This window comes from Pelmatolapia mariae, linkage group LG10_11, assembly GCF_036321145.2.
Source record: "Pelmatolapia mariae isolate MD_Pm_ZW linkage group LG10_11, Pm_UMD_F_2, whole genome shotgun sequence".
NCBI classification, from domain to species: domain Eukaryota; kingdom Metazoa; phylum Chordata; class Actinopteri; order Cichliformes; family Cichlidae; genus Pelmatolapia; species Pelmatolapia mariae.
Genome location: NC_086236.1, coordinates 46,629,567 through 46,648,126, shown reverse-complemented (window position 1 = coordinate 46,648,126; position 18,560 = coordinate 46,629,567). Strand labels below are relative to the sequence as shown.

At 40.1% G+C, this 18,560-nt stretch overlaps 1 protein-coding gene across 3 annotated transcripts in view; it reads left to right on the top strand.

The window, feature by feature from the left end:
- The window catches only part of dnah5 (dynein, axonemal, heavy chain 5), a 91,031-nt gene extending 74,186 nt beyond the window's left edge, over window positions 1-16,845 (top strand). For all 3 annotated transcript variants that reach the window (XM_063488497.1, XM_063488496.1, XM_063488495.1), the window contains exons 79-88: window positions 2,022-2,171; window positions 3,299-3,544; window positions 3,712-3,931; window positions 4,678-4,883; window positions 5,117-5,320; window positions 10,798-11,013; window positions 11,731-11,943; window positions 13,480-13,632; window positions 15,404-15,635; window positions 16,663-16,845. In XM_063488497.1, coding sequence (XP_063344567.1) covers window positions 2,022-2,171; window positions 3,299-3,544; window positions 3,712-3,931; window positions 4,678-4,883; window positions 5,117-5,320; window positions 10,798-11,013; window positions 11,731-11,943; window positions 13,480-13,632; window positions 15,404-15,635; window positions 16,663-16,814 — 1,992 coding nt within the window. In that variant the 3' untranslated portion in view covers window positions 16,815-16,845. The remainder of the gene's footprint in view (window positions 1-2,021; window positions 2,172-3,298; window positions 3,545-3,711; window positions 3,932-4,677; window positions 4,884-5,116; window positions 5,321-10,797; window positions 11,014-11,730; window positions 11,944-13,479; window positions 13,633-15,403; window positions 15,636-16,662) is intronic.
- Window positions 16,846-18,560: the final 1,715 nt, after the last annotated feature.

The window sequence follows — 18,560 nt, the reverse complement described above, 5'->3', positions numbered from 1 at the left end:
AAAGCCTATTTCACCTGTTATGTCAAAGTGAGCCTTCAGTTTTGAAGAGTAACACTTGCTCTCAGTCTCAAATCATTGAATCTACGATAAATTTGGAGCAAAAACAGTCTTTACTTGTTAATGTGTTAAGTGAATTTCAGTCTGGCATCAGAACTGGGCACAGTACAATTACTGCTGCTTCAGAAATGACCTTGTGGATTGAACTGTAGAAAGTAATTTGGACTTGCCAAAAAGGGCATCTAAGAACTAAGTCATGTTTTGCTTGGGGATCAAATACTTAATTCTCACAATGATAGGTGAATCAATTTGTAACTTTTATGTAATGTGTTTCTTCTGGATTTTTGGTTGATATTCTGTCTTTCTAAATTGAAATGAAACAACCATTAAAAATAGAGACTGTTTTTCATTTCATTGGAAGTGAAACTTACAAATTGGCAACTTACAAATTCAGCAGGGGGTCAAATAATTGGTCCCTCCACTATGTATGTGTTACCTTATGACTGACTGCTAAACTGTCTTGGGTATATCCTCAATTTTGCTCATTTTTTTTCTAAATTTGATCCTAAAGTATGTGAGAGTTTAAAGCTATATTGATGAGCTGTATCCACTGTTATACAGTTAAAAGGTTATTGCCATGCCATTGCCATGCCACTTCTGCTAGTCTAGTTTCCTTTGTGCTTCGTTGTGATAAACATAACAATATTAGCACAATCTGTTGGCATATTTTGTGCTATCACACATGCAGATCGCATCTTGGAAGCACATGGTGTTTACAGCAGTGTCAATTCATGGCCTCCTGTTATTGCATAATCATCTGAGTTAGGTCACGCGTTACATGTTGTGTCCGTCTGTGCTCGTTATAAAATGAAGTGCCATAAATAAGACTTCTTCCATGCATGAGACTTCAGCTATATTGTCATGAATTGCTGTGTGAAGCAGGCAGGATAGGACAGAAATGCAGACTCACACTCAGAACAGCTTTATTGCTGGACGCCAGGAATACAAAACTAAGTAAACTGGGAATACACATGAACTACACAGGCAGGCAGAACACACAGCGCAAATACACACCAGGGCAATTGAGGGAACAAACTACTGGAGGGAACACAGCTGAACGTGATCTAACTAACGAGACATGGGGACACAAAACTGAACATGATGCACACCAGACAGGAGACTATCAAAGTAAAACAGGAATCACTAAGACAGAGACCAAGTCACACAACTTGACACGGGAGCTGGGAGGAAAGAAAATTCAGGGAAATGAGACGCACCAGGGAGATAACGGGAGGAGGGGGACACGGAAACAGTTAAGGGAGATGAGACGGAGAGAGAGAGCGAGGGAGTGCACATAATGAAAACAGAGAGGGACACAGTGGGCAGAGACACAAGGGGAACCTAATGGACAAGGAACCAACCAGGGAATATAAGTAACTCAAAACAGACTAAACTTAAGACTGTTAATGAACCTAAAACAAACCATGATACAAAATGACACCAAAACACAAGAAACTCCAAATGTTAGGTCAGCATGACCCAGAGCCATGACATATATTTCATTGCATTAACAAAGTGGATATTATTTATATAATGTATTGATTTAAATGTAATGCTCTAGCCTCTTACCTATATTTTACAACATGAGTTTGAAGTAGACAAGACTGCACAAAAATGATAATAATTGGCACAGACCTGTTGCGCAGGTGCAGAAAGGCACACGGTCATCATTGGCCTTAAGCACATTAGTACTGTTTGGACAATTTGTGGCGTGCATAATGAATACATTATGATATTTAACACACACATAGGGTACATTTCATCCTTTTTTTGTTGTTACTTATTAGATTTCTTTTGTTGACCACTTTGAAGATCACTTTGTGTCTAAATATGTTTGAAGTGTTCACATTATTCTTTTATCTTTTCTGCAGATTTTGATGTGCTGTAATACAGTTAAAGTTTTGCCCCGTTTTATATTTGTTTCCCACGTCAGAGCTTTTTGTCACAGATAAGTCTTCTTACAGATAAGTCGTAACGAGAAACAGTGGAAGGCTTGGTTTGACAAGGAGGCCCCAGAGGAGGAAGTAGTCCCAAACTCCTATGACCAGTCTCTTGACTGTTTTAGACGGCTGCTCCTCATACGCTGCTGGTGTCCTGACAGGACCATCGCACAGGTAAGGAGAGACATGTTTATGCATGGCTATAGAGGACAGATACAATGATTAAATTCAGTTTTCTTTATATAATGCCAATTCAAAACAAAAAAGTTCCTTGGAGCATTAACATTGTAATAACTATTATAAGTTCCCCTGTGAACAAGCCTTTGGTGACGGTGCTCCAGAATTAATGATTGGGTCCTTGGCAGAAGCTGGTTTAGGTTCAGAAAGGGAGGCCATCTACTGCGACTGGTGGAGGGAGGTGAGGGATAAAGAGGAGAGAGAAAAGGAGAACATAGAAAGACCAAGGACAAAACATAAACTACGGGAGTGAGAAGGGAAATATTAACAGTATGAATATTGCAGTGTAAATTTTAAAAGCATCAGAAGAGTCTAACCAGCCTATAGCAGCATAGGATGGCTAAGGGTCACCCAATCCATTTTCTTTAATTAGAAAGCCAAACATTGGTTGTCTGTTCTGTTTTTTGGTCATGCTTTTGCCTTCTTTATAATATACAATACTACAAGTAGGAACAGGCAATGTAAATCTACTTTTCTCATTTCTATCATAGTGCATTTTCAATAGTATAGACTGCAATTAAAATGAATAATTACCACTAAAGAAAGAGAAAAGGCTTAAAGTTGCTAATCTGAGAGTTAATGGCTTAAAGCTTGGGAGGAGATACCTCCTGACTTAAAAATACAGCTACATAAATGAGACACGGGCCACAAAACAAGAATGTATAATCTCTTAATCTTCACTGAAAGCTGCTTGGTCAAAGCTCTTCTTGAGATAAGAAGCCGCTTGTATAACTTGTTGTTATACAGCTTTCACCCTCCAGCCTGCTGTGCCTGAATATTTACAGTGGCTAAAAGATATTCAGTTTTACTGATGGATAGCTTTCTGGCCCACTGAAGACAAGCCTGGAGTCCAATTTATTTTGTTAAACTCACAGTCCAGTCCACAGTTGCCCTAGCTTTAAGGGTAAAAAGAGTTAGCCAGTAAAGAAAATCCTTTGAAGAATTATCTCACTTCTCAGCTTTCTAGAAAGTAAATTTATTCCAATATATACTATTGGACTACTTTGCTCAACTCTTTGCATTCAAAAAATTACATCTGCTTTGTGTCATTTTCTTCCCTTTAGGCCCGTAAATACATAATGGATGCAGTAGGGGAGAAATACACTGAAGGGGTGATTCTTGATTTAGAGAAGATGTGGGAGGAGTCTGACCCACGAACACCTCTCATCTGCTTTCTTTCAATGGGCTCAGATCCAACTGACTCCATTATAGCACTCGGGAAGAAGCTGAAAATCGAGACCCGATATGTGTCCATGGGTCAAGGACAAGAGGTCCACGCACGCAAGCTTCTGCAGCAAACTATGGCTAATGTGAGTAGTGGGATATTACTGCTGTTTTAGCAATGCAGACGTAAGCAATACAGATGTTCTGTCTCTAAAAATGTGGTTTGGAATTTATAGAAATTATTGAGGGTTTTCTTGAACTCATTTATAGTCCTCGTCATGGATGATAGGCATACCACTGTGTTTGTCCCCAGGGTGGCTGGGCCTTACTCCAGAATTGCCACCTGGGTTTGGACTTCATGGATGAGCTTATGGACACTGTGACAGAGACAGACTTTGTCAACGACAGCTTCCGCCTTTGGATGACCACTGAGGTCCACAGACACTTTCCCATCACACTTCTCCAGATGTCCATCAAGTTCACCAATGAACCACCACAGGGCCTCAAGGCAGGGCTTAAGAGGACATATGGCGGTAGGTTTGGCTCCCTTAAGCTCACATTAAAGAAGTCCAGAAATACTAATCCCAGTTTAACAGATCCAATTTATCTATGTGACAAAGAAAGAGGACCTAAGAGAATGAAATATATTCCAATATTGATGTGTACATTTGGAGAAGCAGATATACAAATAGACCTCTAATCCATGATAGGAATAAGTAAGTGAATAAAAAGATGGAAATGTGGGAGAAACACCTGTTTGATGCTATATTTATTGTATTCCATATTTTTTTTTTTTACCCATGTTACCCAAGGTTGGTAAAATTTTAAAGAAGTCTGAGTTATCTAGTCTGTGTTTTGGTCCAAAACATAAGGGTGAAGAAAAGAATCTTTAAAATGTATGAACCAGCTGTCTTTTCCTGGCTCAGATGACATGGTTCCTGGAGGGGAATTGAGAGCGTATCTTCAGCTCTTGAATTCTGATTTCGATTAGTAATTGCAGTTTGGTATTATATCAGGAAGAAGGTATTATTTTGACTGACATATTCAGTTCATTATCTTTTCTCCCACGTTTACACAACAAATCCTGAATGTTCACTAAAAAGGAAATCTGTGTGTGCATGTTTGTGCAATGCTTGGTTTTAGAAGTAACTAACTTTAGTCAGTTATGGATTATTGCTTTGAATGCTGACATTTAAAGCTTATATATTTCTATAGATGTTACACTTAGCCTGCTTTTGGGCATGCAGTACATCTTTTTGACCTGCATGTCCCTGACCAGGTATAAACCAGGACCTTTTGGATGTCAGTAACATGGCGCAGTGGAGGCCGATGCTGTATGCAGTAGCCTTTCTTCACAGCACAGTTCAGGAGAGAAGGAAATATGGCCCCCTGGGATGGAATATCCCCTATGAGTTCAACCAGGCTGATTTTAATGCCACTGTCCAGTTTGTTCAAAACCATCTTGATGACATGGATATTAAGAAGGTAGGTAGAGTGACGCTTATTATTCTGTGTGATTAGGACTCTTGACCACAAACAAATGTTAAAAGGGTTGAGATTTAAAGAAAGGATATTGTAAATACTTATCAACAACAACCATCTGCTGGGAGTTTTAGAGCTTTCTGACTGTGTATGTATTCAGTCTGCTCACAAATTATATTGCACATTCATGAACAATTTTTTTGTCATCCTTTATCACTGTTTTATCATCTCCTTAGGGTGTGTCCTGGAACACAGTTCGATACATGATTGGAGAGATTCAATACGGTGGTCGTGTGACCGACGACTATGACAAGCGCCTCCTCAACACCTTTGCCAAGGTGTGGTTCAGTGAGGAAATGTTTGGACCTGCATTTAGCTTCTACAAGGGCTACAGCATCCCAAAGTGCTCCAGTGTTGACCAGTATCTAACATACATTCAGGTCAGTCTCTAAAAATAACAGACATTTGTTAGTGCAACGTGTCTGCAAAAAATGCCACTGTGTCAGTGACTGTTGCTGCTGTCTTGTGAAAATTCATCTGTTTCCAGACTATTTCTCAGTTTTTTCTCACTCAAAGTTAAGTTCTGTGATATATTTATTGTTTAGCGGGGTGTCATTTATTTATTTATGTTTTTTGGTGTTGCTTTCTTGTGATGTGCTCTTGTTACATCCAAAATGCACTCTATGTGAGATTTCACAGATTATATATGATTTATTAGTGTGCTTAACTTGTAGGTGTGTGTGTGTGTCCAGGGGCAGTTCCTGAGCTTGTTTCATTAAAGGTAGTTTCATTATGGCTACGTTCACACTGCAGGCGAAAGCGCATCAAATCCGACTTCGTATCCGATCATGGTATGACAGTGTGAACAGCACAAATCCGATATTTTCAAATCCGATCTGGGTCACTTTGTATGTGGTACTGACTCTGATACATATCTGATGTTTTAGAAAGTGACTGCTGTTTGAATGGTCATGTCGCATTAAATCGGTCTTCTACGTCACTGACACAAGACAGACGCCAATTATCAGCGCCCGATAAGACATCGCGAACGCTTCCTGGCCATCCAGTGAAACTGTTTGGAAGACAACGTTGGAGAAACGTGAACATTTTATTTGTACTGTATAATCTGCAGATTCTGACAGAAATCTGCAACTATCCTTTGAAGCACCGCTCCTCTCTAAAACAGCAATAAGGATATTTATTAGGCCATATGTAAAGAACAAAATAACTTTATAACTTAAGGCATAATTGGGATACGCAAAGTCCGAAACAAGTCTTTATATTAAGGGCTAGGGCTGGGCGATATGACCCAAAATTCATATCTCGATATTTTTTTAGCTGGATGGCGATATAAGATATATATCTCGATATTTTTTAGCTGGATGGGATATAAGATATATATCTCGATATTTTTTAGCTGGATGGGATATAAGATATATATCTCGATATTTTTTAGCTGGATGGGATATAAGATATATATCTCGATATTTTTTTTAAAGCCATAAAGTAAGAACAAAAAGAGAGTTCTTAGTCAAAGCTGTGTCCCAGATGTCACACAGGCACTTTTATTACCATATCCTCTTTGTAACCACGTCTCTTAACAGGTGCCATTTATGGTCCTTATACACACACAGTACGGTAATATTACATTGAAGCACAGTACTATTACTACGCGAGGCTCCTCGGTAGCCGTAATGCTCCGACAATCCATCAAGCGGTGCAGCTCCGTAGCTTACCAAAGTCGTACTAAAACATTTTTCGACAGATTGCTGAGCGCCGTGTTCCACATAAAATCGGTTCGCGGTCATCAAGCACAACCAGAATTCATACATAAGGCGCACTGTCAACTTTTGAGAGAATGAAAGTTGACAGCCCCTGGGCTGAATGGCGTTAGCGTGGTTAGCTCGTTAGTGTGGTTAGCTCGTTAACACGTTGAGGCCGTCCAGCCCCACGCACGGGGCGATGCGCAGTAACTCGTTAATGGAGATTTGCCGTGTCCATCTTGTCGCTGCCTGCAGGTGAAGCGATGGGGGAGGAGGGGGAGTTGTGTTCAGTGAAGGAGAGAGGCGAGGCAGAGTAACGTTGCGTAAAGACAAAAGTGGACGAAAGAGAGGCAAACTTGTGGCTCCACAACTATAATTATAACGTAACATAGACTATATCGATATAAAGGATATTGTCACATCTTATATCTCGTATAAAAATATATCGATATTTTTTAAAAAACTCGATATATCGCCCAGCCCTATTAAGGGCCATCAGTCAAACAATACTGTTTGGTCTGGGTCTAAACAGAGCGCATTGTGTGTGACGTCTTTTTTGCGCATGCGGACCGCTTTGAGGGTTCACACAGGAGCGTGTTTTCTGTCACATTTTATTTGTAGTGTGAACAAGCAGACAAAAAAATCAGATTTGATCAAAAATCGGAATTGAGCATTAAGACCTGCAGTGTGAACGTAGCCTAAGGCGGATGCTTATGGCTGTCAGGCTCAGCAGGCCTATTCTATTTGTGCTGCTTCTTAAACTGAGAATGACAACACAGCCTTAGAAAACTCATGCACAAACCTATACATATGCATTCAACAGCATGCACATATAGCATATTAAATCTGTAAATGTAGGTCAATTTCAATTTTTTTTGTATATTTTACTTCTGTACGCTGCCAAGACTTGATGTTAAATGCAAGTTTCCACTCGTAGCTTTTATTAAAGATGTTAAACAGAAGTCTTGCATCATCTGTTCATGAATTGAAGCCATTTTAGTACCCAGTTATGAATTGGACAAAGTTACATAAGGATTGTTTTTAGTATTTGGATGAAAATTCTTTACATGAAGTCCAGAACCCATAGTCATCATCAAATGCCTTGTTTCCTCCCTTGAGATGCTCTGCCAGACCGATACTGTAGGCGTCTTCAGTTGTTGCTTGTTTGGGGTTCTTTATGTATTCAGTGTCTTCACTGAAAAGCATGGAATGAAGATAATCCAATTTCTTTCCCTTGAGAAACTCTTTGGTTGCTTTTCTGGTATACATTGGGCCATTATCCATTTGCTCTGTGAAGCTCTATCCAATCACTCTTGCAGCATTTGGCTGAACCTGAGCAGAGAGTATCCCTGTTCACTTCACAATTCAGCCTGCTATTTCTGTTAGCACTCACATCATGAACAAAGACTAGTGATTCAACTAGCAGTCATGCATGACCATCTATCTATCCACACATACATGACACACACACACACACAAAGGGCTGTTGGTCCCCACAAGTATAGTAAACTTCCAATTTTTGGTCCCCACAAAGATATGAATACATGCTCTCTCACACACACAAATCCCTATAAAGAATTAAAAGAACATAAATTGGCCTATTGAAAAAAAAATGTAGTAAGAAACACTACATTTTTTTCAATAGGCCAATTTATGTTTAAGAAAACCCCAACAATCAAAATGATCCCCTCTGAGCAAGCACTGGGCGACGGTGGGAAGGAAAAACTCCTTTGTCTTAAAAAGAAGAAACCTTCGACAGAACCAGGCTCAGATGGGGCGGCTTCTGTCAAGACCGGTTGGGGGTGAGGTAGTTAAAAAACTACTCTAAAGGTACAGCATTACTGCTTTTTGATGGAAATGGGTGGAAGGATGGGTGTTACATCTGGTTTCATTGGTGGTCTTACAGGTGGTCGGGGTGTATATTCAGCTTTTTTACAAATGGGCGGGACAGGACTAGGTCGTGGAATAATAACTGGTTGGGCGGGTGTAGGTTGCTTTCCGCTTCTGGATATAGGTGGAACACAAATCCTACGAAAAGGTTTGATAGTTTGCTTTTCCGTTGGTTGTGTGACTGGAGGAGCAGGTGTCAAATTTGGCTTTTTCTGTCTAATGGGTGGCAGCGGAGTCCGCTGTAACTGTTGTTGGATTTTCTGCTCTTCGTCAGAGGTAACGTCCCCGCCTTTTCCCCCGACCCTCAGAGCAAAAGAGAAAAGGGATTCAAATGTTATATTTCTCAGTATCTGTAAACTGCGGTCCCTCGTTTATCGCGGGTATTATGTTCTAAAAATAACCAGCGATAGGTGAAATCAACTAGCCAATTTTATTTTTTGACGGTGCAAAATGTTTCGTTGACATCCAGTACTGCACTTCAGAGTCACACTGCTAGCGATCGATGCGGCGATTCTGTACTGTACAGGAGAGACGGTACGGAGGAGATCGTCTGCAGCGATCAGGACGCAGGACACAATGTGATGTAAGAAAAAAAAAAAAAAAGCATGCAAACTTGCACTTAAAAATCTGCGAAACAGCGAGGTGAAAGGTGAACCGTGTTATAGCGAGGGACCACTGTAATTTTGAAGGTAAGTCACAACATACCCTTCGTAAATACTAATGTATAGAAACCCCTACCAGCAATCATTCATTTTTTGTGTGGCTTTTTTTACGGTTTGTTAACATGCTGTGTAGGTGTGTACTTGACTAGCTGATATCGACATAACGGGGGAAACATCTGGTTTGACTATTCTTCACCTGTAGTTTGAATGCTGAACATTTGCCTGTTTAAATCATAATAACTGTCACTATACATAGATGTGCTTCTGAATGTGGCCGATGTGTCTTCTGATTTTGTAATGCAGTTCTGCTTGTGTTGAGTGATGTAAACAACTGATCGATCTAAACTCTTTAAAGGTCAAAATTGATCATTAGATTTTTTATGACACAACAGTGGTGAGTGTTCCCACCTTCTCCTCTTTGTAACTTAACGCGATCTTTCCGTTTTCGAGTTTTGGACATGATTTTTGGAGTATATCGTCGAAGTAGCGATTGACCGCAAAGTAAAGCTACCGGAAATGTACAATCCTACATCCGGTCTCAATCCAGGAAGTTAGCATTTTCTCGTGAACAGGGTCTATTATATTATAAATGCCGGTAGCTAGCATTCCACACACACACAAGCACACATACTTTTTGCCCAGGTTCCAGCTGCAATCACCAAGACATGTTAATATATTTATTAATCAGCACTTTTAATTCGTTTACTTTTCCAAATGGTTAGTTCCTTATCAGATACATTGTTTCATCCATTTTATCTGTGGTGGCATTCGCTGGTAAAATCATCTGTGGTGTCTTTGAGGGGAAAATGATGGGACAGAGCCTTTCCACTCCTGATGATGCACCAGAACAAACGCTGCAGTGTGTGAGGAAGAAGAGCCAGCAGTCAGCTACGAGTTGGAGAGAATAGACAGGCTGTTCTCTCTTTGTGAAGGACTGATAGAAAAATTTCAGCAGATACACATTTGTCGACAAAAACACAAAGAAAGGATTTTAAACTTGTCAAGTTTCTTGTCGTCATTGTCCATGTTCACATGCAGCAACACAGAAAGCAGAGCTAACCATCACCACAGAGTAGTGACTCTTTTATGTGCTCACTGAATACATTTAGCTGTGTTTGTGGGAAGCTTGGGGGTGATCTTATCACTGCACTCACTTTATAGTAGCTGGCCAATGGCCTTTTACTAGAAGCGGTAGTATGAATCCCCTCAGTGTCACACCCCCACAGTCATTTTAATGGGTGAAAAGAAGCAGCTGGTAACTCCACGTGTTCCAGTGGAGATTCTTGCTGTTTGCTCCTCCAACTTGGCCAACAACGAGCTTAGCAGTGACACAAACTGCAGTCCAGTGAAGTAGCTGTTTGAAAACCAGGGAAAAAACCAAAACTAAACCAAAAAGCAGGTAGTAGTTCAACTGTTCCATATTGTATAGGATAGGTTTCCGCTATCGCAGGGATGAAAAGATGCTCCATGGGACGCTTTCACAGTGCTTACTGTGAAAGTAAAGAGAATGCACCATGGACATTACCTGTCTGAATAGATTTGTCTCAGTGATGCAAGCAAGTGACCTCTGGCTCACTAACCATCGCTGTTCCTCTTTCTCAGGGTCTCCCAGCCTACGACACTCCTGAGGTGTTTGGGCTGCACCCAAACGCAGACATAACCTTCCAGAGTAAACTGGCTAAGGACGTACTGGATACCATCCTCAGCATTCAGCCAAAAGACAGCTCATCAGGCGGAGGAGAAACCAGAGAAGCTGTAGTGTCCAGGCTGGCTGACGACATGCTGGAAAAACTGCCTCCTGACTACGTACCTTTTGAAGTAAGCCTATGTGTATTTGCTTTGCAGAGTGAAGTGTGCAAAGTGTGCAGTGTCACTCCACTCACCTTGTGCGCTGTGTGCTCCTCGTGGCTGGTGCAGGCGGAGAGGTGGGATGTAGTGTTTTTGACAGTAGAGTGTAAAGAAGACCAGAAATAGACAGGAGTGTGTGTGAATGCAGCTGGATCTTGTTTTATTTTGGTGGCTGTCTCCACTTTTTTTTTTCTTTTTTTTTTTGTTGCTAAGAAAAAAAATGAGGCGAGAGTGTGACTTTTCTGAGGCGAGGTGCAAAGCTCATCATGGAAAACTGTCACCTCACAACACACCCTGCGAATACCACTTTCACTGCTGCTTGCTTGACTGTCTCTTCACACAGTGCATAAAGGCCTCCAAAATAGAAAAAAAAGATGTTTTTTAAAAGACGTTTTAAAATGAATGCAGTCTGCATGTGGAGCAGAAAGGCCCGTCAGAAATACAGAATATCTTCATTCCTATATTTGTTTCATTTTCAGTGAAGCAAACATGAATTCACCAATACTAACAACAGTAGCAGCTACAGACACACATGAAAAATGCAGCATAAAGCTCCACTTTAAATACAGTTTTTCCAGAGTAGAGATATATTAAACTTTAGTGATCCCAGGTACATTTCCACATAATGAGATTGTGTGTTTTCACACATCTCTGTTGATATAATCTTTTCTGCCTTAATAAAACCAGGTGAGAGAGCGTCTTCAGAAGATGGGTCCTTTCCAGCCTATGAACATCTTTCTGCGTCAGGAGGTCGATCGGATGCAGAGGATCATAGTTCTTGTCCGAAACACCTTGACAGACCTGAAGCTGGCTATTGATGGAACCATCATCATGAGTGAGAACCTGCGGGATGCCTTGGACTGCATGTACGATGCACGAATTCCTGCACGCTGGAAGAAGGTCAGTTGAGAGAATCACTGTGAGTTTATGTATTTTAAACTGAGCTATGCATGCCTATACACCTTACATGTCAGCGCAAAAGGGGTTATTTTTTTTGTCCAGATTTTTCTAGTAACACCCTGTCAGCAAAAATGAGGCCTTTTGAATATGAAAGGTTAGGGCTGTGTGATATGACCAAAATCTCATATCCTGATATAAGACATCTATCGTCCCGATACTGATATAAATCACAAAAATGTTACATTTTCTGTAAATTCTGTGAATCTGGGGCAGCTCAACTTGCCTGAAGTGTTTCCAGCTGGGCGCCGTGTATCTGGAGTCGAGTGTTTTAACCGATGCATGAAACTATACATTTTTAGACATAAGTTTTTTTTTTGTGAGTATTTATTACACGGCGTGCTGCGGGGAAAAGCCTGTTCTAACGTTTGAGTCTAAGGTTTATTTTTTAGCACCTGACAGCTCTTTTTTGCTTCTCATCCGTAAACACTGCATACTCTTTGACGTGATTCAGTTTATTTTGAAAGGTCTCAACAGGATCTTGAGCTTTATTGTGAAAGGTTTATGTGGAAAATAAACAAGCGGACACGCGATGGTTTTACTGTCGTTGTTGCTAACGACAACACATACAAACAGGTGCTTGTCTGTCCATAGTGTGGTTATATTAAATATAAGAGAAAGAGAGAACTTCAAGAAATTAATATAGCCACTACAGTGACCATCAAAACGATGAAAAAATATTTGCGACACCATGAAACAAACGATAGCATAAAATAGACATTTTTATATCTTCATCCGATATATATTGTTATATCGAACAGCACTATGAAAGGTGATCATTTTATCTCCGGTGAAAGCTTCTAACAACTATTCAATACAGAGTACTAGATAGCCCAGAGGCACAAATTAATACCTCAGATCAGATTTTAGTGCTGTCAGCTTTGTTATTTAGTGTCCTTGAGGTTTAGTTGTAGCACACGGGATAATTGATGCTCTTACAAGGGATATTGTCATTATCAGACCAAACTCTAACTTGTTTGTCATTTGGGCCGTGTTTGTGCTCCTTTTTTCATTAATGTACTCATTGTTATAATTGTATACACAGCACACAAATCCATCTCAGTGATAAAGGAAAGGGAAAAAAGAAACTTTGTTCTGATGCCATACTAAAGCAAACAATAAAAAGCTATGACTTTTTAGGGTTTTTTTTTTTAGAATTATTCAGCTGACAGTCAAGCTGCACTCACAAACACAGCATTGTTAGAATAATTCAGACTGGAATGGGATTCCTGGCTGCAACACCGATTTCTTTTACCTGCAGTTTTATCCTTTTTCTGAATCATTTGCCTCCAGTCTATTGTGTTCTGTTGTATTTTTTTTTTCCATTGTGTCAAGTCTTTTTTCACTTGCCACACCATGTTTCATAATCCATGTCTTATCTCCTCTTTTCTTCTCAGAGCCACCTGGATGACATGTTTCAGCGTTTTATTGTCCTCTTTTGCTCATGTTATTGTTTGTCTGTCTCCTTGTTGTTTTCAGTCATCGTGGGCCTCCAGCACCCTGGGGTTCTGGTTCACAGAGCTGCTTGAGCGGAACCGTCAGTTCCAGGCCTGGATCTTTGAAGGGAGACCCAACTGCTTCTGGATGACAGGTTTCTTCAACCCGCAGGGCTTCCTGACAGCCATGAGACAGGTACGCACGGCATCAGGCTACCTACCATTTACCCGCAGCAAGGGAAAAGACCAGATGGCACGCAGAGGGAGAAGCAGGCACACATCCACATTTACACACGCATGCAAACATGCACAGACACAAACACATACACAGGGACCTACAAGTAGTAGTAGTTATTTTTTACAATGCATGAAATTCATTTTGCATTCAGAGAATATGCTGAATTTGTCTTTAAATCCTGCCCCTGTTGTGAATTCTGCAGGCACAAGCATGGTAAATGGCAATTTTGTATGAAATTACCGTTCCTAGTCTTGCTCCTCCTCACTCATGCACCCTTCCTCTCTGACCATTTCTATCTATTGGTGCCATTTGTGTGCTCTGATCTGGCCAATACTGGTAGATTGGCAACAAGTGGGAATAGTTTTATGGGGAAACAACATCTGTGTTATAACTGTATTTTACTCCTGCCATCTGTGGTTCCAATTTTGCATCACAAGTACATGACAGCAAATGTATGTTTAAAGTTTTCTGGAAAAGTGAAAGCAGATGGGATCTTCAACTTGAAGAGATTTTGAATGTTAAATAATTTATTTTGCAAATCCAGTGATTTATCAGTTCTGAAAGTCTGTAATGTTCAATTCAATTCAGTTGTGTTTATATAGCTCCAAATCACAACAACAGTCACCTCAAGGTGCTTCACATTGTAAAGTATAAACCCTACAATAATATAGAAACAAAAAAAAACAAAATCAGACGACCCGTCTTTGAGAAAACAACTGGTGACAGTGGGGAGGAAAAACTCCCTTTTAACAGGAAGAAACTTCCAGCAGAACCAGGCTCAGGGAGGGGCGGGGACATCTCCCTTGACTGTGGCAGATGGAAACAAGACAGGAGCAATACAACAAATATTTAAAGAGCTCATGTATATGAAGGTAATTGAGTGCCGTTACATATGACAGGCTTGTATCATTGCTCTTGCAAGGTAAACAATTCCTCCATGCTACTGAACTTTTATCTTGAGGGTTGTGTATAAGCACCTAACCATTTGAATCTAATAGTTTGCTGAACATATACTTTGACTGATGGCTTAAATACATGTGTTTTTAACTGAATTTGGTGGTAAACAGGAGTCTTATTACATACAGTAACAGTGAAAATGAACTGAAATGTAGACCTGAGAGTTGCAGTATGCACTGAGTACAGGATTCTACTTCCAAGTGAATATTTTGAAGAGCCTGGCTCTTTCGCCCGGATAAAGGAAATATTGAGGATGTAGATTTCTGTATTTTACTAAGAAGAGATTTGTTTGACTACTGATAGATACCAAATATAGCCCTCAATCATACCACTGAGCTTCTCAGGAGATGTACTTTTATCATCCCACAGGCATCACAAACTACCTACAGTGTTCTTTGATTCTGTGTAATGTGCCTGAAGTTGCTAGCTTGTTTTATCTGAGATGCTTATGTGCCTGCCTTTGTCATTTGTTATCAGTCTCTATCTCTCCCAAGTTTGCCCACTAAGGATTTCTTTTTTTAAACTTGAAAATGAAAATAAAATGACTGAGGCCATAAAATACTCACATTTCACTTACTTTGTCATACTGGAGTTATTTTTTTCCTCTTGCAACATCATCTCACAAAACGACTCCTGTGATGGAGTGCACTTATCTTCCAGTATTTTGGTGTTCCTATTGTTACAGACCTTTTATCAAAATTGATTTTCATGTGGGAAAACCATTTCAAAATGTCACTTCTGTCATTTATGTGCCATTCACATGTACTCGCAGGAGATTACTCGGGCGAACAAGGGCTGGGCCCTGGACCGCATGGTGCTGTGCAACGAGGTGACGAAGTGGATGAAGGATGACATCACCCAGCCGCCCACAGAGGGAGTGTACGTCTACGGTCTTTACCTGGAGGGAGCTGGCTGGGACCGCCGCAACTGCAAACTTATTGACTCCAAACCCAAAGTTCTCTTTGAGATGATGCCAGTGATCAGGATGTATGCTGAGAATAATGGTGAGTTTTATTATTTAGGAACGGTGTGGAGGGAAAATAAAAAAAAAAAAAAAACCAAATCTTTTGGTGGAGCAGCTTTATATCCTACCTGTTTTAAGAGTATCTTTCATCCTTTCCTTCTCAATGTTTGCATCCCACACAGTCACTCGTTGGATGTAACATTTAAATGTCAAGCAGAATAAGTGCTATTTATTTTGTCTGGGAATAGATTACCAGCAGTATGTGGCACAGTGTTTGTTCTGGATAAGGCCAAAGTATATTCAGACAGACACAGACCCCCATGGATGCCTGCAAGCAAGGCTTCCTGGGAAATGAACTAATGATCCAATGATACGCATAATGCGGTTTGTTTACACCACGTCCCCTCCCAGCATTTCCCATACGAAGGAAGCCTGCTACGTTTGAGTGTGTATCAGTGCAAAGGAGACTGCTGAAGGGATGCTTCAGTAGACAAGTGCTTGGTGTGTGTGCCATGCACGTGTGTAGGCATGAGGTACAAGAGGCTGGAAAGCTGCTCTACTTAATTTTCACTCATTCAAAGGGATTAGTTCCATCCTTGTCCACATACAGTGTCGTTTGTAAAGACACAACAAGCCTGTTTGTTTGCTCTGAGAAAATTATTTTTAGTTTTTTCCCTGCTGATGCATGAGCAAGGAGCACTGCTGTTGCTATTCTACTGGCAGACTAACAGCAAAACAAGCAGCAGACTGGCTATCTAAAGAACTATAAAATGGTGCTGAGGGAGTACTGGGTAATAAGCGTGCTCCCCTAATTCGAGCTATCTAATTTGAGCAGATTCTAACTACATAAAAACAGATGTTTTTTTGAGCACAGCTGTGTGTCCCAGTGGCATCTCTGCACTGATGTAAATATTTCATTGAATTGAAATGATTCTAGTTAGAAACACAATTAAGGCACAGTTTGGCAGCTGCTGCTCTCTCTCATTAGTTTTCATGAAAAATGCCATTTTTGATTTTTCTCTTTCCACTTTCTGCAGCAAATGCCGTGTTTCTTTTCTGTGTTGCAGGTCTAAAAGACTCCCGCCTCTATTCCTGTCCAATCTACAAGAAGCCCACCAGGACAGACGTAAACTACATCGCAGCTGTAGACCTGAAAACCTCCCTTCCTCCAGAATACTGGATCCTGCGTGGAGTGGCGCTCCTCTGTGACGTCAAATGACTGTTTCATAATGAACACTGACACATACAGCCGTTATTCAATTTCCCTCAGTTATAGGGATAGTTAAGTGTGCAGGATTAAAAAGCTCTCATCAAGGTTAAATCTATTTTTGGCATCATTTCTGTATGAGTGAAATATGCAGCTCCATAGTAAAGGAACAAAGTGACTAACAATTTTTTACAGTCAGTGTCAGGAATTGTGGATGGATACTGGGGTTTTCTGTGCAGTCAGGCCAAGGTCAGACCCAGAATTAGCACGTTCAAAAACATCATGTCAGTGTTTTTTGTTTTTTTTTGCTTGAGGTCAACAGAAGCATAGACGTCTGTACTGTGGCTGCTAAAGGTCCTGTGTAAATGTTCTAATACTCTGGTATTCAGCCCCCTGTCTCTTTGGGTTTCCTCTTTTCATTCAGACTAGTTGGACCAAAATGATCTAATCACCATGTTTTTGAAATAATTTGCACCCAAAAGTCCAGACATATCGTAGCCATCCGCATGCTCACCCAGTGTCAAGTCTGTACAGTATTCTAAAGGTAAACCAAAGACATTTATTCTGGTTATGATGCATGTATTATAGTGACATCGTCAGCTCATTTGATTACTCACACAGTCCAGTTTAATTTGCCGAATAATATCAGTTCAGCACGTACTGTACGGCTTTTCATTATGTCTGAGTATTACAAATCCTGACATGTTAATGAACTGAGCTTGTCATATTCGAAGAATCCTGAAGGTAAATAAAGGCACTCAGTAGCACTGAAATACATAGAAATTTTAATTAAGTTTTTACAAAAAACAACTTGCATCATCAAAACATCAAAACACTTTTTTGGTAGTATTTTCTTTTCTTACAAAACCACCATATCATATGTGATCTAAAGCTACCCTGTACACAGGTCAGGCGTGGATTTCCCAAGAAAGTCTTAAATGTTTGTATCCAGTAGTTTTTTAATTGAACCTGTTTTGTAAATCTTTGTGGCTCACCGGGGCCAGGTGCATAAAACTGTGTGTACCCACAAACAAAAAAAGTCTGCATTCTTTCTGTCAGGTTCGCAATATAAAGTGCATGCCAAGATAAAACATTTTATAGCACAGTTTGTAGAGTCACCAAATGTGTCATGTTATGTGTGTCTGGATGCCATTTTAACCTTTGTCCCACCTTCCCACATTCAAATCAGCTTTTATTTACAAAAAAGAGAGATGAGCTGATGTGCAGATGCAAACTGGATCCAAAGATGAAATAACAGTTTACTACTTTAACATTGAAGGAATTTACTTTTGTGTAGGACCTTAGAGAAGCTTTAATGTATGCTGTTTATTTTAACTTAAAAAAGGCTGGGTAAACTGTATTTAAATGACAATCTGTCACATGAATTCAGTTTAGGCTTACAGTGCCAAATCACAACAACAAGGTGCTTTCTACTGTAACATAAAGACATTACAGTTAGTACAGTCTGGATGAATGATGACAAAATTGTAACCTTCATAGTGTGTGTTTGTCAGTTTTTTTGGTCATTTGAACTCACACTGAATCAGACTACATATTTAATTGCTGAAAATAACATTACGAAGTCACCGTTGAGGATTTGTTTCAAATTAAATCATCCAAGAAAACTTGGAAGAAAAAGACATGATTTTACAGAAAGGTTTGTCATTCACGTTTTCATTTTAATCTCTTATTTATTCTGCTTGTGGCTCTAAAAAAAAAAACCCAAAACAACTATGTACACCTGTTTTTAAGTGTGCA